This window comes from Carcharhinus amblyrhynchos, chromosome 12 (assembly GCF_965287045.1).
Source record: "Carcharhinus amblyrhynchos chromosome 12, sCarAmb.v2.hapA, whole genome shotgun sequence".
NCBI classification, from domain to species: domain Eukaryota; kingdom Metazoa; phylum Chordata; class Chondrichthyes; order Carcharhiniformes; family Carcharhinidae; genus Carcharhinus; species Carcharhinus amblyrhynchos.
The window spans coordinates 55,991,817-56,010,584 of record NC_137335.1 but is presented as its reverse complement, the minus strand read 5'-3'; the positions used below and the strand labels follow the sequence as shown (position 1 = coordinate 56,010,584).

Here is an 18,768-nt window from a genome sequence, read left to right as displayed (position 1 = left end):
AGGTTCAATTCCAGCCTTGGGTCACTGTGCGGAGTCTGCACATTCTCCCTGTGTCTGCATGGGTTTCCTCCAGGTGCTCCGGTTTCCTCCCATAGTCCAAAGATGTGCAGGTTTGATTGATTGGCCATGTTAAATTGACCCCAGCGTCAGGGGGATTAGCAGAGTAAACAGATGGGATAATGGAAATAGGGCCTGGGTGGGATTGTGGTTGGTGCAGACGTGATGGGACAATTGGCCTCCTTCTGTACTGTAGGGATTCTATGATGCTATGAATGAATATAAGGTAACTAACAAAAACTTACATTAATAGATAATTATTTAAATGATCAAAATGAAAATAAACAGCATGTCACTCAATTACTATGGCTTTAAGCAATGTTTAATTAATGGTTAACAGCAATACAGTAAAATAATACTATAGGTTGAATAAAATCCCCCAAAACACACAATAAATTGAATGGTGAGTAATGGTATACTAAGAAGATATTAAGAACAAAAATCAAACAGGAAGAATTTCTTTTGTAAATTACGGTTTAAAAAAACTTTCATTTGAGTTATGCTATCAACAAATTGTACAACTGAATTACCGAGTGATCAAGATCAAAATAACGCACGCTGATGAAGAATCATTGATTTGATACATCAACTCTGTTTCAATTCACAGATCCTGCCTGACCCGTTGACTATTTCCAGCATTTCTATTTTTAAAAATAATGCACAGCTCCTCCCACTCAAATAAAAACACACCCATCAAATTCATGAAGACAACACCCCTTTAACTAAACTGCAGTTTATTACCCAGAACCTCTTGAATAAATTGGACGTTCATCCTTGTAGAACAATTAAAATTGAAAGGGACTGTTCTAACATGGGGGAGGAAAGGGCCATTGCCAGTTTCCTTGTTTGAAATAAGTGTCTTCCTGATCAATAGCAAAGCTGAATGGATAATGATTGTGACAAATTCTCTGATTCAGAGCTTCACAGCTAGAGCAGAACGTGACTGACTTAAGATGGACAAAATATGGGAAAAAATCCACTGTGACCAGTCTGATGCAACCAGCCCAAATTACTGCACTTTAGTTGTCCTACTGTATTTTTAGACAAAATTAGATGCATCAGATGTCATACTGGCATTAGAAGCTCTATTGCCACACAATTTAACAGGATGCTACCATATAATTTTCTGGGGCAGAGTTTAAAAGGAAATGGCTGCAACAATGTAGAGAATTGTAGACATAAAAATGGTAACTGGAAAGAATTCATTTATTCAATAGGTCTACTCGCACTGGTTGATATAAGTATACAGAATTTGACAATAACTTAGTATAACCCATCTTTTAGTTATCATGTGCTGTGGATTAGGATTCCAGGTAAACAATACCACTTTCGACTCTTAGTTCAGCAGAAAATGCAAAGCAGAAAAAGGGACACCAACATGTCTAAACATTAAACGGAGCTAATCTGCTCAAGCAACAATGGCAGTGGTTAAAAAGCAACAAACGTAATGTTAAGATTCTTCACTATCTTTTCAAAATAGAACAAATTAAGTTGTGCAACCACCAATTTTGTCATTTTACAAATCAGAGTCAAAATGATTGACTCACATCCTCCTCAAGAATTGACAATTTTCCCTGGTGCCAAACTTGACTACCTTTGCACCAGATTACACAGGAACGTGGGATTGACAGGAAGGGACGGAAATAGTGTGCTAAAAAAAATTAAAAGGGAATGGGATGGGCTGGGCTGAAGACAAATATTTCAATGTTGAAATACAAATGGTTGCATTTTAAAAGAATGCCAAACTCAAAATACTTTTGACGCCAATCCTGCAACCGTCAGCACTGGTTATTTCAGTAAGTTTTTCCATCTCCAACCACATACCATGCATCAGTAATTAGTAACAACCAAAACCTTAACTTAATCTTACCTCCACTTGCATACTCCATAATTAAATATAGTGTTTTCTCAGTTTCAATTACTTCAAATAACTTAACTAGAAGAGAGAAGGGGGACAAGAGTTATAAATATTAGTCAATCACACACACTAGAGGGCTGTATTACTCTGGCCATTGTTAGCAGCAACATCACAATTCTTTAAAAAGGTTTATAATAAAACAAAGCAATCAAGGCAATTTTCTTTACCTATGCATACATTGTTATAATAATAATCACAATTTGAATGTGAGAGGATTAAAATTAGGAAATAAGTCATGTAGAAGTCTGAAATGTTTCAGAATCTTGTTCTAAATACATCCCTGGCCTCTGTTTGAGCAATTCCTCCAACAAGACATTGATTTGGTGACTTGCTCTCCATGACATACTGAGTGAAATGAAATTTCAGTGGGCTGGGAATGTCACTATAAATTTTACTCTTGAAACTAAATACGCTTTGCTGTTTACCTGCAGGCCACAAGACCATATTTACACAATGCACCTCAATGCACACAATCTGTCACAGTTTACAAGCTTCTCTGCCGTTTGGCCATTCACACCCCTTATTCTTTCTGTGGACAGCTACTTGCTGTCTTTTCCCCTGGTTTCCATGGCTATGACTCATCTTTCGTTCCCTCTCCCTCCAGTATAAATATTCCCACCTTCTATGCCTTTTAGCTTTGACAAAGTGTCACCTGGACCCGAAATGTCAATCTTTTCCCTCCTTTCAGATGCTGCCAGACCTGCTGAGATTTTCCAGCATTTTCTCTTTTGGTTACACAATGCACCAGTAATATACCAATAGCTTGTACTACCATAACTTTCCAAAAACATTGGTACTAGGGGTTTTTTCACCCTTTCTTGGGACTTGGGCATCCTTGGCAAGGCCAGCATTTGAAGCTCATCCCCAATTGCCCTTGAGCTATTTCAGGGGGCCATTAAGAGGCAACTGCATTGTTGTGGTCTGGGGATATCTGCCAGCCAGACTTGGTAAGGATAGAAGACTTCCTTTCCTATAGGGCATTAGTAAACCAGATGGGTTTTTATGACTATTGATGATAGTTTCATGGTCATTTAGCTTTTAATTCCAGATTTTATTAATTGAATTTAGTTGTCCCCAAGGCATTGTTACCCTGGCCATCTGGATTACAGGTCCAGTGACATTACCACTACTGCCTCCCCCTAGCGATTAAATATTGTTTCAAAAGCATCTCCTCCTCTCCTGATGGTGCTGATGTTGTACAGACATGAGAAAATTTCACAGGCGCCAGCAATCCTCAAATACCTCACTCGTTGACTATCCTATTGTGTGTGGCAAGCCAGTTTACCTCCGGTAAGGCTAATCCTATCCTCAATCACACTTGCAAATTATCCTTTAAATATAAAATTAGTTGGTTCATCCCATGGCCAGGATTTTATCAATAGCAAGCCATTCCCAACATTGTAACCTGAATGGAGTGTCACCTTCTCTTTTTGTCCTTTCCTATGCAATTGTCATGAATGTGCCAAAAGGTCCAAAGCCACTAGTAATTCAATAATGAGATTAGCAGCTGTAGACAGACTAAAAGAAATACATTGTCCTATTAATGGGAAATACTTTGGAGTAGATGATTGCACCATTCAGGGAAGTCATACATAAGCTAATCTTAGAACTAACAAAAGCCTAGGGGACAGACAGCCAAATAAACAGAGAGAAACGTCAAAGGGAAACAATGATATAATTGGTAACCTTCACATGGCAACAGATTTCATCTCATAGCCTATAAGCCAGTTCTAGCTGGCATGACCAGTAACAAGAGTGCAGGAAACCTTTGTGGAGCCATTTAAAAGCCATATCTTTGCTGAACCAGGAAGAAATGTTCTTTGTACAGTGTGATAACTATAAGCTTGCCTTTGTGTATAGATCTTTGGACTGGATGTTGTTTGGGAAGTGGGAATTCCTGAAAGAGTTCAGATCTTGTAAATATACTTTGTATCAAAAAGCCAATTCCAACTTAAAACTGTGTGGTGTGTTTAGTTCTCTTAGATCATTATAGTTCCGTTTGTGATTACATAGTGAATAGTATTTAATAAGTGTTACACTATGACTGGACTGGATACTATTCTCACCGGGTATCGCATGTGGCTCCTTACACCATTCCTGTAGACAAAACATACACCACCATGTACCAGTGTTTCTAAGTTGGAACACCCTCAGAGATAACAACAATTATAAAAGAAAATTCCAAGTGGCAGCTGTTTAGCAGCAGGGGGAGCTTTTTATTGGTGAAGGCTGCTGTTAACTGACAATGCTGCATCTCTGGGTGGCCTCTTAAAGAACCTCCTGTTCAAACAGGGAGGCTGTGCATCATTGCCAGGACGATTCACTGCTCAAGACTGCCAGTACATGTTGGAGAAAGGAGTGCTTGCTGAGGCAGATCAGCCCCATGGTTCAGAGATTCCTTCCTGCACGGTCGCTCCAGGATTTCAGGAGAAGGTGGGAGGCACAAGATTCTTTCACTGGGCCAAAGCAGCCTGGATAGAGATTGCTGAGATGATGCGGTCACCTGCCAAATCCAGGATTAGTGCAGAAAAATGGGTCAATTACCTGCTTTGCTCCGCAAGGATAAATGTCAGTGTCGCACCTTCAAGATGGGGGTGATCAGTAGTGTATGTGTGCGAGTGGGCAGCTATGCCAGAAGAGTGAATGTGTATAGGCCTTTATGCCACATGGCAACAGAGGCCAAGGCATCTGGAAGTGTGTGCACACTTGAAGCAACATGAGAGTGACAGGCCAGTACATGTGATGGGGACTCATCTGGATAGTCACTAACTTCGCACTTCATCATGCAGGGCAAGGTGACTCATAATTCCTGCAAGGAGGGTTTTCTCGATCCAAGACTTCTCACAGCTGCCACAGAGGCAATAGAGATCACTGGCAAGAAGGGAGAGTGATAGGCGGCAGACAGTGAGGCTTGTCCAGCAGGAGCAAGAGAGAAGCAACCATCTCGCTCGTGGCAATGAGACACAAGGGATGCATGTGATGAAACGTGAAGCATGCAAACCTTGATGATTCTTAATGTGATTCCTTTGGTTCTCCACCACAGGTCATCCATCATTCATCCAGGGATCCAAGCCACAGCCAAAGCAGGAGCCAGAAAACTTCACCACTGTAGGTCAAACAGCCAGTGCAAAACAGGATGTGCCGTCAGATGCTTCATCAATCATCTGTGCCAGCACAGGATCCACAGAGAATCAGCATGCAGACTGAGGAGAACAGTCTGGTGAGCACACTGCACACACTTCCAGGCAACTGGGAACGATGTGACAGTTAGGTCCTCAAGTGATTGGAGAATTGTTGGGAATTAAATGCCCTGCTGAAGCCCACACTGATGACAGGCCTCTGGTTAAAGCCAGAAAAAGCCTGCAGCAGAGGTTAGGGGAAGACATGATGGAGATGTCAGGAATTATGCACAGCTTTGCTTGGTGTATGCAAGAACCCATGCATGCTCTGTACAGCCAGGTCAAGAATTGGATCCATATTACTCTGACCTGCATTCCATTGCTCTAGCCATGGACTTGGTGCAGCAGTGGCCAGGTGACAGGATGATGAGGCACCTGGGCCTCCCTCCAGGAGCCCCTACGCCTTAGGGAGACAGGGTGGTGCAATCGCGCACACAGATAGGAGTGTATGTCAGCCATCCCAGAGTTTTCATATCAGGATGGCCACAGGGTTGGCCACTCCCTTCACTACTAACCCCAAAAGCTGCAGCTGGTGAGGCCCTTGCTCCAGTGCAAACAACTCAGTAGGCTGGAGTCCTCAAGGCCCTGCGTCACCAGAATATTCCCACCACGGTCACCCAAGGCAACAGGGAATCACTGAGCAGAGTGCCTTCAGCGCAGCAGTTGATCTCAGGGTTGCACCAAGACTGTAATGGAAAATTGAAAAAAGTATGAACACGAAAGTGGACTGGATGATATTTCAATGTCTGTCTCACTTGGTAAAGTACACACATCATTTGTTTTCTGTAATTGCGATAATTATTGAGACCTCTATAGCCTGTCCCATGTTTCTAACAATGTGTTGGTTAGACCACAGTTATTATTCCTGGATGAGAAGTGCTGCATTTTTGTGCATTCTTTATTGAATCTACATGTGAATTGTCCCTTTTGTGATGATCATGCTGTGCAACATAGCTTTAAATTACATCCTCAGCTGCCCCTTCCTTTGCACTCTAAAGGATACTGGCCCAATTAATTCTCAGCAGCTGTAAATGAGATGAGTGTAGTTGCGTTCAAAGCACTTGAATGATGGCACTGAATCAGAATAATTGGACAGAGCAAGCTGCTACATAAAATGTCCATTTACCCCCAAGATGACTTAGGTATCAGAACTCACTAACGAGTGTACGTGACAAAGCTCCACTCTGCACGAGGTGGTAGAGGACAAAGGTTTAGTGCTAACTCGGCAAGGAAGAGTGGCAGGGCAAGGTCTGCACTCCAGGAATCCAATATGTTGCAGCCCATTGTTAACTATCCTCCTCCAGGACTTCAAAAGGAGGAAGTTTCTATGCCAAAAAACATTGCAATTCTTTTTTAAATATCCTGAGCAAGCCAAATTAAATTTCATTTCCAAAAAAATGCCATAAGGGGAGCCAACGTCATCTGAGAGAGGATTTCCTGGCACATTTCTTCAATTAAAAGGGATGAAATCCAATATATTTAAATAACAGACTTTCCTGGGGAGAAAGTAATGGTAAAACTGAACTCATGTTGAGGATACCTTTTGTGAGGATAATCAGGAAAATAACATCTTTACTACGTTACTGGAAGCTCTGCAAATCAGTACAAGCAGTTTTCAAAGACAGGAGTCCTTTGATGAGATTGGGAAAAGGATTCCCAAACTGGCAACGAAATGACACCTCTTGTTCTACTGATTGCCCCAGATATGAAGATTGTTGAGCTAGTCGGTAACATACCTTCATTCTCTCTTCATATGAAAATTCCCTCTTAATATGGAACAATCCAGTTTCAACTGGTGCTTTTGATGTCTTCCACTGGAAGTGCAAGGTTGCATACATTGTGGCAATTTGCCCTGCTTCTGCTAGTTTCCTGACTGGCAGACTAAAAGATCTCTTTGCAACTAAATAGATGCCTATTATAAGAAATTATAGAGCGCTTTTAACATCATAAAATATCCCAAGGTGCACATGATACTCATGCTACATGAGAAGATAATGATGACCAAAAGCTTGGTCAAAGAGATGGACCTTATGGACAATCTTTGAGGAGTAAAGTGATAAAAGGCAGAGAGATGCAGGGAGGAAATTCTAGAGTTTGGAGCCCAGGCAACTGAAGGTTCAGCCACCAATGCTGGAATGATTAAAATCAGGGATATTCAAAAGGCTGCAATCAGAGGAGCAGAGATACCTTGGAAGGTTGTGGAACTGGATTAGAGGTAGCAAGGGTTAGGCCATGGAAGGATTTGAAAACAAGGATTCACATTTTAAAAATTTTAATGCTTGACTAGGAGCCAATGTAGGTCAGTGAGCATAAGGAATGATAGTGGAAGGGTACAGAGTGTCAGTTACTTGGGAGTATTCTCAAAATGTACCTCACAGTTAAACATGCACTTAGTAATGCAGATGTGAAAAGATCCAATATAAAAGGGGCAAAAGGGGTAGCACTCAATAAAATGAGCTTTACTTCTACTGGCTTTCCAATAAAACACACATATAACCTTCACAAAAAAGGAGTTAATTTCTTACAAATTTAAGCCTTAGAGTTTTTGGAAACAAATGTGTTAGAAAAGCTGTACAAAAGAAAACACAGAGTGGATGAACGAAAATCAGAGAGAACATAAACTAATTAAAGATTGTGCTTTTGAAACTCAGATCAGAGAAACAAAGAGCAACTGTTCCCAGGAGCCAATTCTATCAAATGTAGATACATCACACATGACACTACAAGGATTTGTCATCTTTATCTGCCCCCAAACCAAACACTGCACAAAAAGGATGTAAATGATCATGGTAAGGCTTCAGCCTAATTAGATGTGGATTGTCGTCAGTGAGCCATTTCAGAAGAACCATTCTGTGCTTCAACTTTACAGGCTAATCACTCAACAGGCTCCCTACAACCTCATGGTAGAAAAGGAAACAGAACAGTGCAGCTAAGTTAGCAATAGGCACCCTGAAATTCCAGACATGCTCACTAGGTCAGTGACAGCATGACCTAGCAAGCATCTTCCAAAAAGAGGAAAAGTTCTGTACTTAGTTTTGTCATGATCCTAAGATGGGGTGGGGAGTTGGAGTGTTGGCGCTGGAGTAATGTTATTTCAATTTGCCCATTGCTGAGTGTTCAGCTCCCAATAAAATTAGTAAATAAATTAATAGAACTTGGTAGTTCTATGTGGTGTCATTTATGATGAGGAGCAATGGGTAGACTGAAGATGGCAATTATCACGAGTCACTGAGGTCACTTGCCATCTTGAGTCCAGGGACATAAAGCTTCAATGCAGTGCAATCAAGTGGGAACATAGCGATGGGAGGGGAAATGATAGGACCTCTAGAACCTTTCACACTATTCAATGAGAGGAAGGCGGCTCTTTGACCCGACTCCATATGCCTACCTGTTCCCAATATCCGACAATTAACAATGGGTTCAGTGCCATTGTAGTTTTGCATCTTGCGGTTCGCAAAGCATTCCTACATCAGTAGACACCTGAGACTCTGCGGGAAGATCTCCTCTTGCCCCAGTCGTTAATAGCTCGATTGCCTGATTGACACGAGACCAAATGTACCAACAATACACAAGCGGTGATGAGATTGTAGAAATCATACATAGAAACAGCCTGCCAATTCTGTTAGCACTGTATTAGCTGGCTGGATGTGTTAAATATTTAGATATTTGGATGGGACATGGAGGGACATCAGAGGGTGAGATAATTGAATGGGAGGATGGGATTAGACTACATGGAGTATCAAAGCAAAGAGGGGAGGGGAATTAGACTGGGTGGGACATTCGGCCATCTGGTGAGGGGGAGAAAAGGATAACATTGGTGGATGTTGATAGTTATGGGGGTGAGCAGGAGACAGGAAATTGGACTGGATTGAGAACATTAGGACATAGAAAACAGTAATTAAGTGCACAGGTTCAGCAGGTATTCAAAGGCATTGCTGACTCCCAATGCCCACAGTAGCTACGAGCATGTACAAAGAATCAGCCACATCTGAGGTTGATAGATAAGGTATTGAAGGCACTTCCACTTCCCCACCCCGCCAACCCATTTGTGTGTGCGTCTGTCTCTCCCTTGTCAATGCTCTTCTGCACATAACCTGCCAAAGACAATGGCAACCCAGCTCACCCTGAAATGCAGGTCCAGGCAGGCCCAACATTTCATCATAGGGATGGCAGCCACAGTGCTGGAAAAGGCATTCTTTAATGGAACAACAAAACAGGACTCAAGAAGTAGGAGCTGGAGTAAACCATTCAGCCTACTCTACCATGCTTGCCCACACTCCATAGCCCTTAACTGCCCATGACCAGGTACTGTGCTGGGTCCCCTATTATTTGTAATTTATATAAATGACAATTTGACGGCTGGGATTAGTAACTTTGCGGATGACACGGAGTATCTTGAGCTACAAGAAAATATACACAGGATGGTCAAATGGGCAGATAAGCAGATGGAATTTAACCCTGAAAAAATGTGAGGTGATGCACTTTGGAAGGAGTAATTTGACAAGGAAATATTCAACGAACGGCATGACACCAGGAAGCTATGTGGAGTAAAGGGATCTTAGTTTGTCCAGAGATCTGAGAGATGGAAGGGCATGTTAGTAGAGTGGTGAAAAGGGCATATGGGACACTTGCCTTTATCAATGGCAGCACAGCTTACAAAAGCAGGAAAATCATGTTGGAGTTCTACAGAACTTTGGTGAGGCCACAGGTAGAGTAACATGTGTAGTTCTGGTCGTCACATTATCAGAAGGAGAGGGTGCAGAGGCAATTCATCAGTTTGCTGCCTGGGATGGAACAGTGTTCAACTTAGTTGAAAGGTCAGTCACAAAGGGTCATAGGTTCAAGGTGAGACAGGTGGTTAAGGGAGGATGTGAGGACAAACCATTTTACCCAAAGGGTGCTAATAGTCTGGAATGCGCTGCTTGGGAAGGTGGTAGAGGCAAGTTGCATCACATCCTTTAAAAAGTACCTAGAGGAGCACTTGACACATCATAACATTCAAGGCTATGGGCCAAGTGCTGGTAAATGGGATGAGGTGGGAAGTCAGGTGTTTCTCACATGTTGATGCAGACGTGAAGGTCCAAAGGACCTCTTCAGCACTGTATGATTTTATGATATGCATCTATCCAGATGTGCATACAGCAGAGTAGGTAACCCATGGCTTTAAGACCCAGAGCTTGGATACCAGTGGTAGGAATATCCATGGTAAAGCAATGATGCTGGTTTTAATAAAGTTTATTTAATATCAAAATTGTCAGACAGCCAGGTAATTCAAATTTCTGCTGAGACTATTAGCTTGCTTTGCTTGAGTGACTCTGAGTCGAATGAAGCTGCCATTAGCTACAGCACCAGTTAGATGAAAATTTAAACAGTTCTGTACAAACTATGGATCATTCAAAAACAGGAAAAACCACTGCTTTTACATGAATGGTGCCAATATTGGTCCTGGCTATTGCCAGCTGACTCCATTGCTCGCGATGATATAAGGAAGTCCCGCAAGCGACTGTGCATGCCCGGCATTTAGCAAACACAGCCTTCCATTAAACCCATGCTGATAATTACCCTCTGCACACCTTGGATAGAGAGAGATTAAGAGGACAAAATTCAATCACTCCTGATCACTGTTCAGGGACCTTCTCCCTGCCCTCAGATAAGATGCCTTTTAGACTTCAGTGAAGGACAAAACGCCTCAGCTGTTTTGCCTCTCAAAACAGCAGCATCTGATTTTGACACTCACGGCCCCATGCTCAAAAACGCAGAATTACCATTGCCCATAGAACTACTTCCCGACCTGAGGCACTGGCTTCAGGAGCGTTAAAACTTGGAAAAAAGGATAAAAATTTTAACAGCCAAAGTAAAAATTAAATGTAGCATGGATAGCATGTCACTTTTTACACATTAAACAATTGTCAACAGAAAGCTGGAAAGCTAAAAGGAACTGGGCAAGTTCATGAGAGAGGATAAGTAGAAGACACTTTAAAATAATGGCTACTTGCATTAAATCTATATTGGACATATATTTGTTAGGGTTACAATATAATCTTACCTATATTGGGATGATTCAAAATCTTCATAATTCTTACTTCCCGAAACAGCTGTGAAAGTTAAAAATATTAAGTGTTAGAGGCACATGATTTTTAAAACTCACACACTAGTCTTTATTTTAAAATGATACTGATGGGATTGGGGTCACTGTTAATATCAGCATAGAACAAGATGATTCAATGCATTAATACACAGCTCTTGCACCTCGAAGAATTTGGGTCAAATTCGATCCAAGATGAAAGTTTCCTCACTGTTCAAGATGGAAGGGCACCTACTAGTGTCACTATCAAACTGAAGTGCAACAGTTTCAATTGTGCATCAATGCAAAATCTGTACTGTTGCAGTACAAGTTGTATTGCTCTGTGCCAGAGAACTTCACACAATTGATTTCTTCAGTGTTCCCTCTTAGCATTATAGACTGGCTGGGATTGGAATTGACACACTGCTTCTTTGTTGCTGAACAACATCCAACCAGTAAAATACATGGGGATCTGTCAGCTGAACGCCAAACCCTACAGTTACTGGTCTAGACTAGTATCTGTAGTATGAACGGAATCAAAGCTGTCTCAGTTCCTGCTTTCTCTAGGCTCTCTATACAACTTCACTCAATTTAGGATGAACCTTTTAATCTTACTTTTAGAAAGACTTGTACTTACGTGGTGCCTGATCACGTCTCTTTAAAGTATTCCCCCACAATGAATTATTTTGAATGACAGTATTTGTTTATATAAATCAACACAGGAACCAAGTTGCACAAAACATGATTTCTCAAAGGAGGTGATGATCAGTTAGTCTGCTTTTGGGTGGTGCCAGGAAGGCTGGCAAAGACCCTAGGCGATCTCAATGCCTTTTGAACAATGACATTTATCCTTAATATCCGCTCAGATAAATGGAGCCTCAGTTCCATATTTCTTATGAAAGACTTAACATAATCTAATACTTCAATCAAAGTTATCAACTTTGAGAGTGGGGCATTAACCCATGATCTTTTCTTAATTCGGTCATGGGATGTGACTTTGTGGAGAACGTGTTCCAACATGCCTGCTGCCCACGTTCTTCTGGCGAGTGCAGTCTACGAAACCTTGACAACTTGCTGCAGTGCAGCTTGTAGATGGTACACACTGCTGTCACTGTGCTCTGGTGGTGGAGCAAAGGAACATTGAAGATATGGATGTGTTGCCAAATAAGCACTGTCACTGTGTCAAAAACTTAGGATGCCCCCTTTGATAGCACTGCGGGTAGATCTATACTTTATGGATGTCAATGGCTGAGGGAAGTGGCTCACTACTTCTAGGGAATTAATTATAATTAGGGATTTGGAGAGGACATTAACAAAACTTATTGTAATAGTGCTCTTTTGCACAAATTCTTTGCGTGGAAATTAGTATTTTCTTGAGGATATCTGTTCCATTTTTGTTCAACAAGCATTTAAAAAGTTATAACTGTTATCACTTTTACAAAATGGAAACTAAACTGAGGACTTAAATATGTGCAGAATTGAAATTGTGCAATGAGGATTAATTAATATTAGAAATTATCACAAAATTTTTCTGCTTATTTGAGTGAGGTGACTACTGGAGTCTGGAATTTTCTCATTTTACAGTTCCCAGTGTCATCGAGTTCCAGTATATCTTGTACAATGATATGCAGGTTAGGCTGATACTAAATTGCCTTAGCGTCAGGGAGATTAGCAGGATAAATAAATGGGGTTGCTGGGATAGGGCCTGGATGGAATTGTTGTTGGTGCAGGCTCAACTTCTGGAGGGATTCCTTGATTTTAATGACAGAAAATAATAAAGCTCCTTCTTCAGAAGTTGATATAATTTCCCATCCTTAATGTCCTTGCTATCCACTTGTGAGTCAGGGGTGAAAATGACTACCCTTGACATTAAAGTAGCACTTGATAAAGCGCAGCATCAAGAAGTCCTAGCAAAATTGTGGTCAAACTCTCCATTGGCTAGACTCAAAGCTAGCACAAAGGAAGATTGACGGAGCCTCAACTCTTGTTTCACATGAGGCCGATCATTTCAATCCCTGGACGTCACTGCAGGAGCCCATCAGGACATTCATGAACTACATGGGTTTATTCAACAGTCTCATTACTAATATAAGGTTTTAAATTTCAGATTTGGTGATCAGTTAAGTCCTTCAGCTGTGGCTCAGTTGGGAGTACACTTGCCTCTGAATCAAGTTCCAGCTTCAAATCCCTTTCCAGGCCTTGAGCCACAAAAATCAAGGTGGACACACCAGTGCAATAACGAGGGAACACTGCACCGTACGAGGTGTTTCCCTTCAGAAGGGACATTAAACTAAGACTCGCATCAGCCTGCTCGATGGAGAGATCCCATGGCGCTATTTCGAAGTAAAGTGGAGGAGTTATCCCTGGTGATCTGGCCAATATTTATTCTGCAATCAACATCACAAAACTGGATCATCTGGTTATTATCACATTGGTGCTTGTGAGAATTTATAGAGTGCAAATTAGCTGTGGTATTTCCTATGTTACAGCAGTGATTACACTTTAAAAATTACTTCATTGGCTGTAAAGTACTTTGGGACATCTGATGGTCATGCAAGTCTTTCTTTTTCTATGACCTACTGTGGTGGGATTTGAACTCATGTCTCCAGAGCATTAGCCAGGTCTCTGAATTACCAGTCCAACTAACACTGCCACCGTTCCACATCCAAGTGGCATGGTCTTCCCTTCCTAACAAGCTCGTCTCTACCAAATCAGACCATTGAATGCTGTATCTGCTATCCGACACCCTACATCACAGCTATAGCCCACATTCTATGCCACGCTCACTCTCTTCCACCTTGCGCCTCGTCCGAGTGCCACCCTTCACCCATACCCCTCCCACTACCTCCCCCAATTGACAGGCTCCCTTGCTGCTTTCCCGCCTGACAGAGAGCCAGCCAGTCAATATGACTGGCCTTCAGGCAGGACACACATTGAAGATCTTTTTTGAAAAGACATCCTTTGGCAGCATGTAGAGAAAACCCAGACTTCTCAATAAAAAAATTTTCTCCCTTCTCATTCTTGTTAAGAGTAAAAATCAGGGCCACTGCAACTTATAACACTTCAAAAATGTATCTGTTGTACTGCAGTTTTCCAGAGGCAATTATAAATTTGGTGGCAATAACATTTAAAATGTATATTTCACTTAGGAATGGTTATGCCATTTTGAGATCTGCTCCCCCAATAGTGAATCAGGTCATTCACCAATGCAGAAAATGTAATATTTACTTTACATTTATGCACGTGTTTTGTGTGTGTAAACGACCATACTGTGCACAAACGTTTCTATTTTGTCCAAATATTTTGAGTTATCAAATCCTATGCAGGAGATACAAGCCAGAATCTATACTTAGCCATGTACACAAGTACAGAACCAGCTATCAAACTCCCTTCCTGTTCAGATCATAATTGACTAAAGGAACAGAATCAATAATGGAAACAGAAACATTTAGGGCATAGATGGTGACCATTCTACCCATCCTGTCTGAGCAGGCACAGAAAGAGCAATTCAGCATAAATCCACATTTCAGCTCTTGAACTGTAACCTTGTAGGTTATGACACATCAAGATCAAGTTTCTACCCCCACTACACTTTCAGGCATTGAATTCCAGACCGTCACTGTCCTTTGGGTGAAAAGAATTGCTTAGTTCCTCTCTAATTCTTCCACCAATTATTTTAAATCTATGCCCCAGTACTAATGACCTCTCTGCCAACAAAATAGATCCTTTCAATCTACCCTATCTCAATTAAATATCTTCTCAGGCTCCTCTGTTCCAAAGAAAATCCCAGCCTATCCAAACTTATCCTCATAGCTAAAGTTCTCAGTTCCTGGCTACATCCATGTAAATATCTTCTATATCCCCTCTAGTGTGATCACATCCTTTCTGTAATGCCATGACTACAACTGTTTGCAGGGGGTGAACTTGTGTTTTATATGGGTCTATCATAACTTTCCTGCTCTTGTACTCTGCTTCAGTCACAAAAGGAAAGTGCCCATTACCTTCTTGACCACCTTATCATCTTGTCATATTACTTTTAGGGATCTCTGGACATACACCTTTCAGAGTTGTCCCATTTATTGCGTGCCTCATTTGTCCTCCCAAAATGCATAACATCACACTTCTCCTGATTTAATTCTATTTGGCACTTTTCTGCCCATCTGACTAGCCCATTGAGACCTTTCTGCAGTCACAACTTTCTCTTCACCATTAACACAATAAACTTTTCTATTACCTGCAAACTTATTAATCAACATTTAAGTCTAATTCATTGATGTACACTGTAGTGTATTGAAAATTGAACTGTGCATTTTGTTTACTTAAGGCTATTATACACATTAGCTAATGGGAGAATTTTAGAAACCAGCATAGGATGACTTAAAAAATAAAAAGGGAGAAAATTTAAGCATGGGGGAAATCGAGAAGAAATATGAAAACAGGTGGTCTACTTATCAACAAGTATATAAAAAGTAAAAAGGGTTGTCAAAATAAGCACCGACTCCTCAGAGGCTGAGACTGGGGATTAAAACAGGAGACATACAGACTGTATTGTAGCCAAATTTGTTGATAATACAACATGTCAGGGAGGAAAGCAAGTTGGGAGGATACAAAAAATCTGCATTGGGATATAGATAGGATAAGTGAGTGGGCATAAAAATTGGCAGATAAAGTATATTGTGAGAAAATATAAGGTAATCCACTTTGGCAGGAAGAATAGAAAAGTAGAATATTAGTTAAATGGAGGGATTGCAAAATGCTGCCAAAGATTGGAGTACCCAAGTACGTAAGAAATAAGAGCAGGAGTAGGCCACTGAATTGGATCATTGTTGATCTATTTACACCTCCCACCTCCTCCCCCCACACCCCCCACTATCCCCATATCTCCCATGTAAAGTCTAGAAATCTATTGAGCGCAGTCTTGAATATATTTAATGCTGAGTCTTCACAATCCTTTGGAGTAGAAAATTCCAAAGATTCACCAATTTAACAAGGAATTCATCCACATCTTAGTCCTAAATGGTCCACCCCTTACTCTGAAACTGCGTTCCTTGAATCTAGACCACCCCAGCTAGGGGAAAACCATACTCCCTGCATTTCTCCATCTCAAGCACTAAGAATTTTGCCAACGGAATCACCCTTCATTCATTTAAACTTTAGAGAATACAGGCCCAATCTGCTCATCGGAGAGCTCCACCATTCCAGGTTTCAGTCTGGTGAATCTTCTTTGCACTCCCTCTCTGGCAAGTATAATGTCTTTAGGTAGGACCAGAACTGCACATAATACTCTAGGTGTCGCCTCACCAAGGTGATGCGCAATTGTAGCACAACATCCCTACTCCTGTGCTCAAATCCTCTTGCTATTAACACCAACGTACCATTTGCCTTCCTAACTGCTTGGTGAAACCATATTAGCTTTTATGACTCATACACAAGGACACCAGGTCCTCTTGGACATCAACACTTCCAAATATCTTAGGAATCATGAACCATAAATGTTTGGCCTTTATTGCAAGAGGGATTGTCTATAAAAGTAGGTCAACTTTGTTACAACTGTACAGAGCATTGGTGAGACATCAGCTGGAACAGTTTTGGTCTCCTTACTTATTTGCATTGAAAGCGAAAGTTCACTAGACTGATTCCTGGGATGAGGGAGTTGTTTTGGGGGAAAGTAACAGCAGACAGGGCCCATACTCAATTGTGTTCGGAAGAATAGGGGGATCTCATTGAAACATATACATTTTGAAGGGGCTCGGCAGAGTAGATGCTGGGAGGCTATTTCCTCTCATGGGAGAATCTAGAAATAGGAGCACAGTTTAAAATTAAGGGGTCTCCATTTCAGAAGAATTTCTTCTGAGGGTTAAGTCTTTGAAATCCTGTTCCATACGAAGCAGTAGAGGCTGGGTCATTAAATACATTCAAAGCAGAGTTAGATCTTTGATTGACAAAGGAGTTCATGGCTGAGACACACATGCAGGAAGGTGGAGATGCCATCATCATGTCAGCTATGATCATATCAAATGGCGAGGACAGGTCAAATGGATTGAATGACCTGTTCTTGCTCCTATTCCTTATGATCTTACAAACCAGCAGAGGGAACTCACCTTTTAACAGCATATACTGCCCTGATTCTGAATGCTTCTTACTTAATCTTACTGTTTCTTCCTAAGGGCTTCACATATATACCAAACAGAAAGGACCTGGTACCACGTAATCCCATTAGGATCAACCACCCAGTCACAGAAACACCTAACAGCCAGTGGTGTAGTACTGTTGGAGCACTGCTCCCATGCCTTCAATTTCAAGCAGATTTGCAAACTCATTGCCGCTCATTAAACCTGGACATTCAACTGACAGATATTTGAAGAATGCTGGTGAGCTGTTCGGATCTGTGAGCCTATCAGCAGCAATTCAGAGAGAAATCAGCCTGTAACTGGATGAGTAGCAAAAAAGTGGGCAGCTAAGTATGGAAGGCAAATTACCGTCCCAGGGGGCAATGCAGCCGGAGTTGAGGCCCAGAGCGTGAGGCAGTCTGATGAAGTGAGGGTGGGTAGGAGAGGGAGAATGTGGGGCCGGAACTATTCTTGTAAACCTCTAAAACCTTCACATGTTTCCCATTGTGGCTGAACCAGCGTGTTCTGAAGGTTCACAGCTAACTTGCTTTTGTACCCTGTGCCCCATGTATAAAACACAGAATTCAATATAATTGATTAACTGTTTTCTTAACCTATCCTACCACCTTCAATGTTGTATGGACATATGCAGCCAGGCCATTCTGCTTCAGTATTTCCTTTAGAATTTTACTTTGTCACCTCTCTTTATTCTTCTGACTAAAATATACCACTTCACATTTCTCTGCATTAAATTTCAGCTGCTATTCATCTACCCATTCCAGCAACCTGTCTGTATCCTCTGGAATTCTATCACCGTTCTTCTCACATTTCACAATGCTTCCAAGTCTTGCATCATCTTCATGTTAAGAAATGGTGGCCTGTAAACCCAGGTCTAGATTATAAATATAAACCAAGGAAAGCAGTGATCCCTCTAAATACCAGCCTCCAAACAGAAGCAAGTTTTTTTGTTATTTATGCTTTTAATAGGATTGAATTAAATGATTCAGCTGTTGCAGAATGAAATTCTAGCATTTCAAAGTTTCAATTACCACACGGCTCAAAGTAAAATGCCCACTGTCACTAATATTTTTCACTTAAAATATTGTTTTATCGTCACTTGGGACTCAATTAATTAATACGTAGGAAAACAAAGTAATTGTAGTTTTAGAAACGATATGGCCAACATGTTTGCTTGGAGCTCCTGTGCCTCAATCTCCCACTACATTGCTGACAACTGTAACTTTTTGCCTCCTTTTATTGAGCCAATTTTCGATCCAGCTTGCCAATCGTAGAATTGCTACATTAGGCCCATTGATCCTGCACCAAAACCATCCCGGTAACCCACATATTTACCTGACTAACCTTCCTGACACTAAGAGGCAATTTAGCATGGCCAATCAACCTAACCCACACATCTTTGGACTGTGGGCGGAAACCGGA

At 41.3% G+C, this 18,768-nt stretch overlaps 1 protein-coding gene across 4 annotated transcripts in view; it reads right to left on the bottom strand.

Moving 5' to 3' along the window:
- The window catches only part of mark1 (MAP/microtubule affinity-regulating kinase 1), a 175,545-nt gene that overhangs the window by 44,362 nt on the left and 112,415 nt on the right, over nucleotides 1–18,768 (bottom strand). For all 4 annotated transcript variants that reach the window (XM_080200554.1, XM_080200556.1, XM_080200555.1 and 1 more), the window contains exons 4-5: nucleotides 11,201–11,249; nucleotides 1,928–1,993 (exon numbers count right to left, since the gene is read on the bottom strand). In XM_080200554.1, the coding sequence (XP_080056680.1) occupies nucleotides 1,928–1,993; nucleotides 11,201–11,249 (115 nt within the window). The remainder of the gene's footprint in view (nucleotides 1–1,927; nucleotides 1,994–11,200; nucleotides 11,250–18,768) is intronic.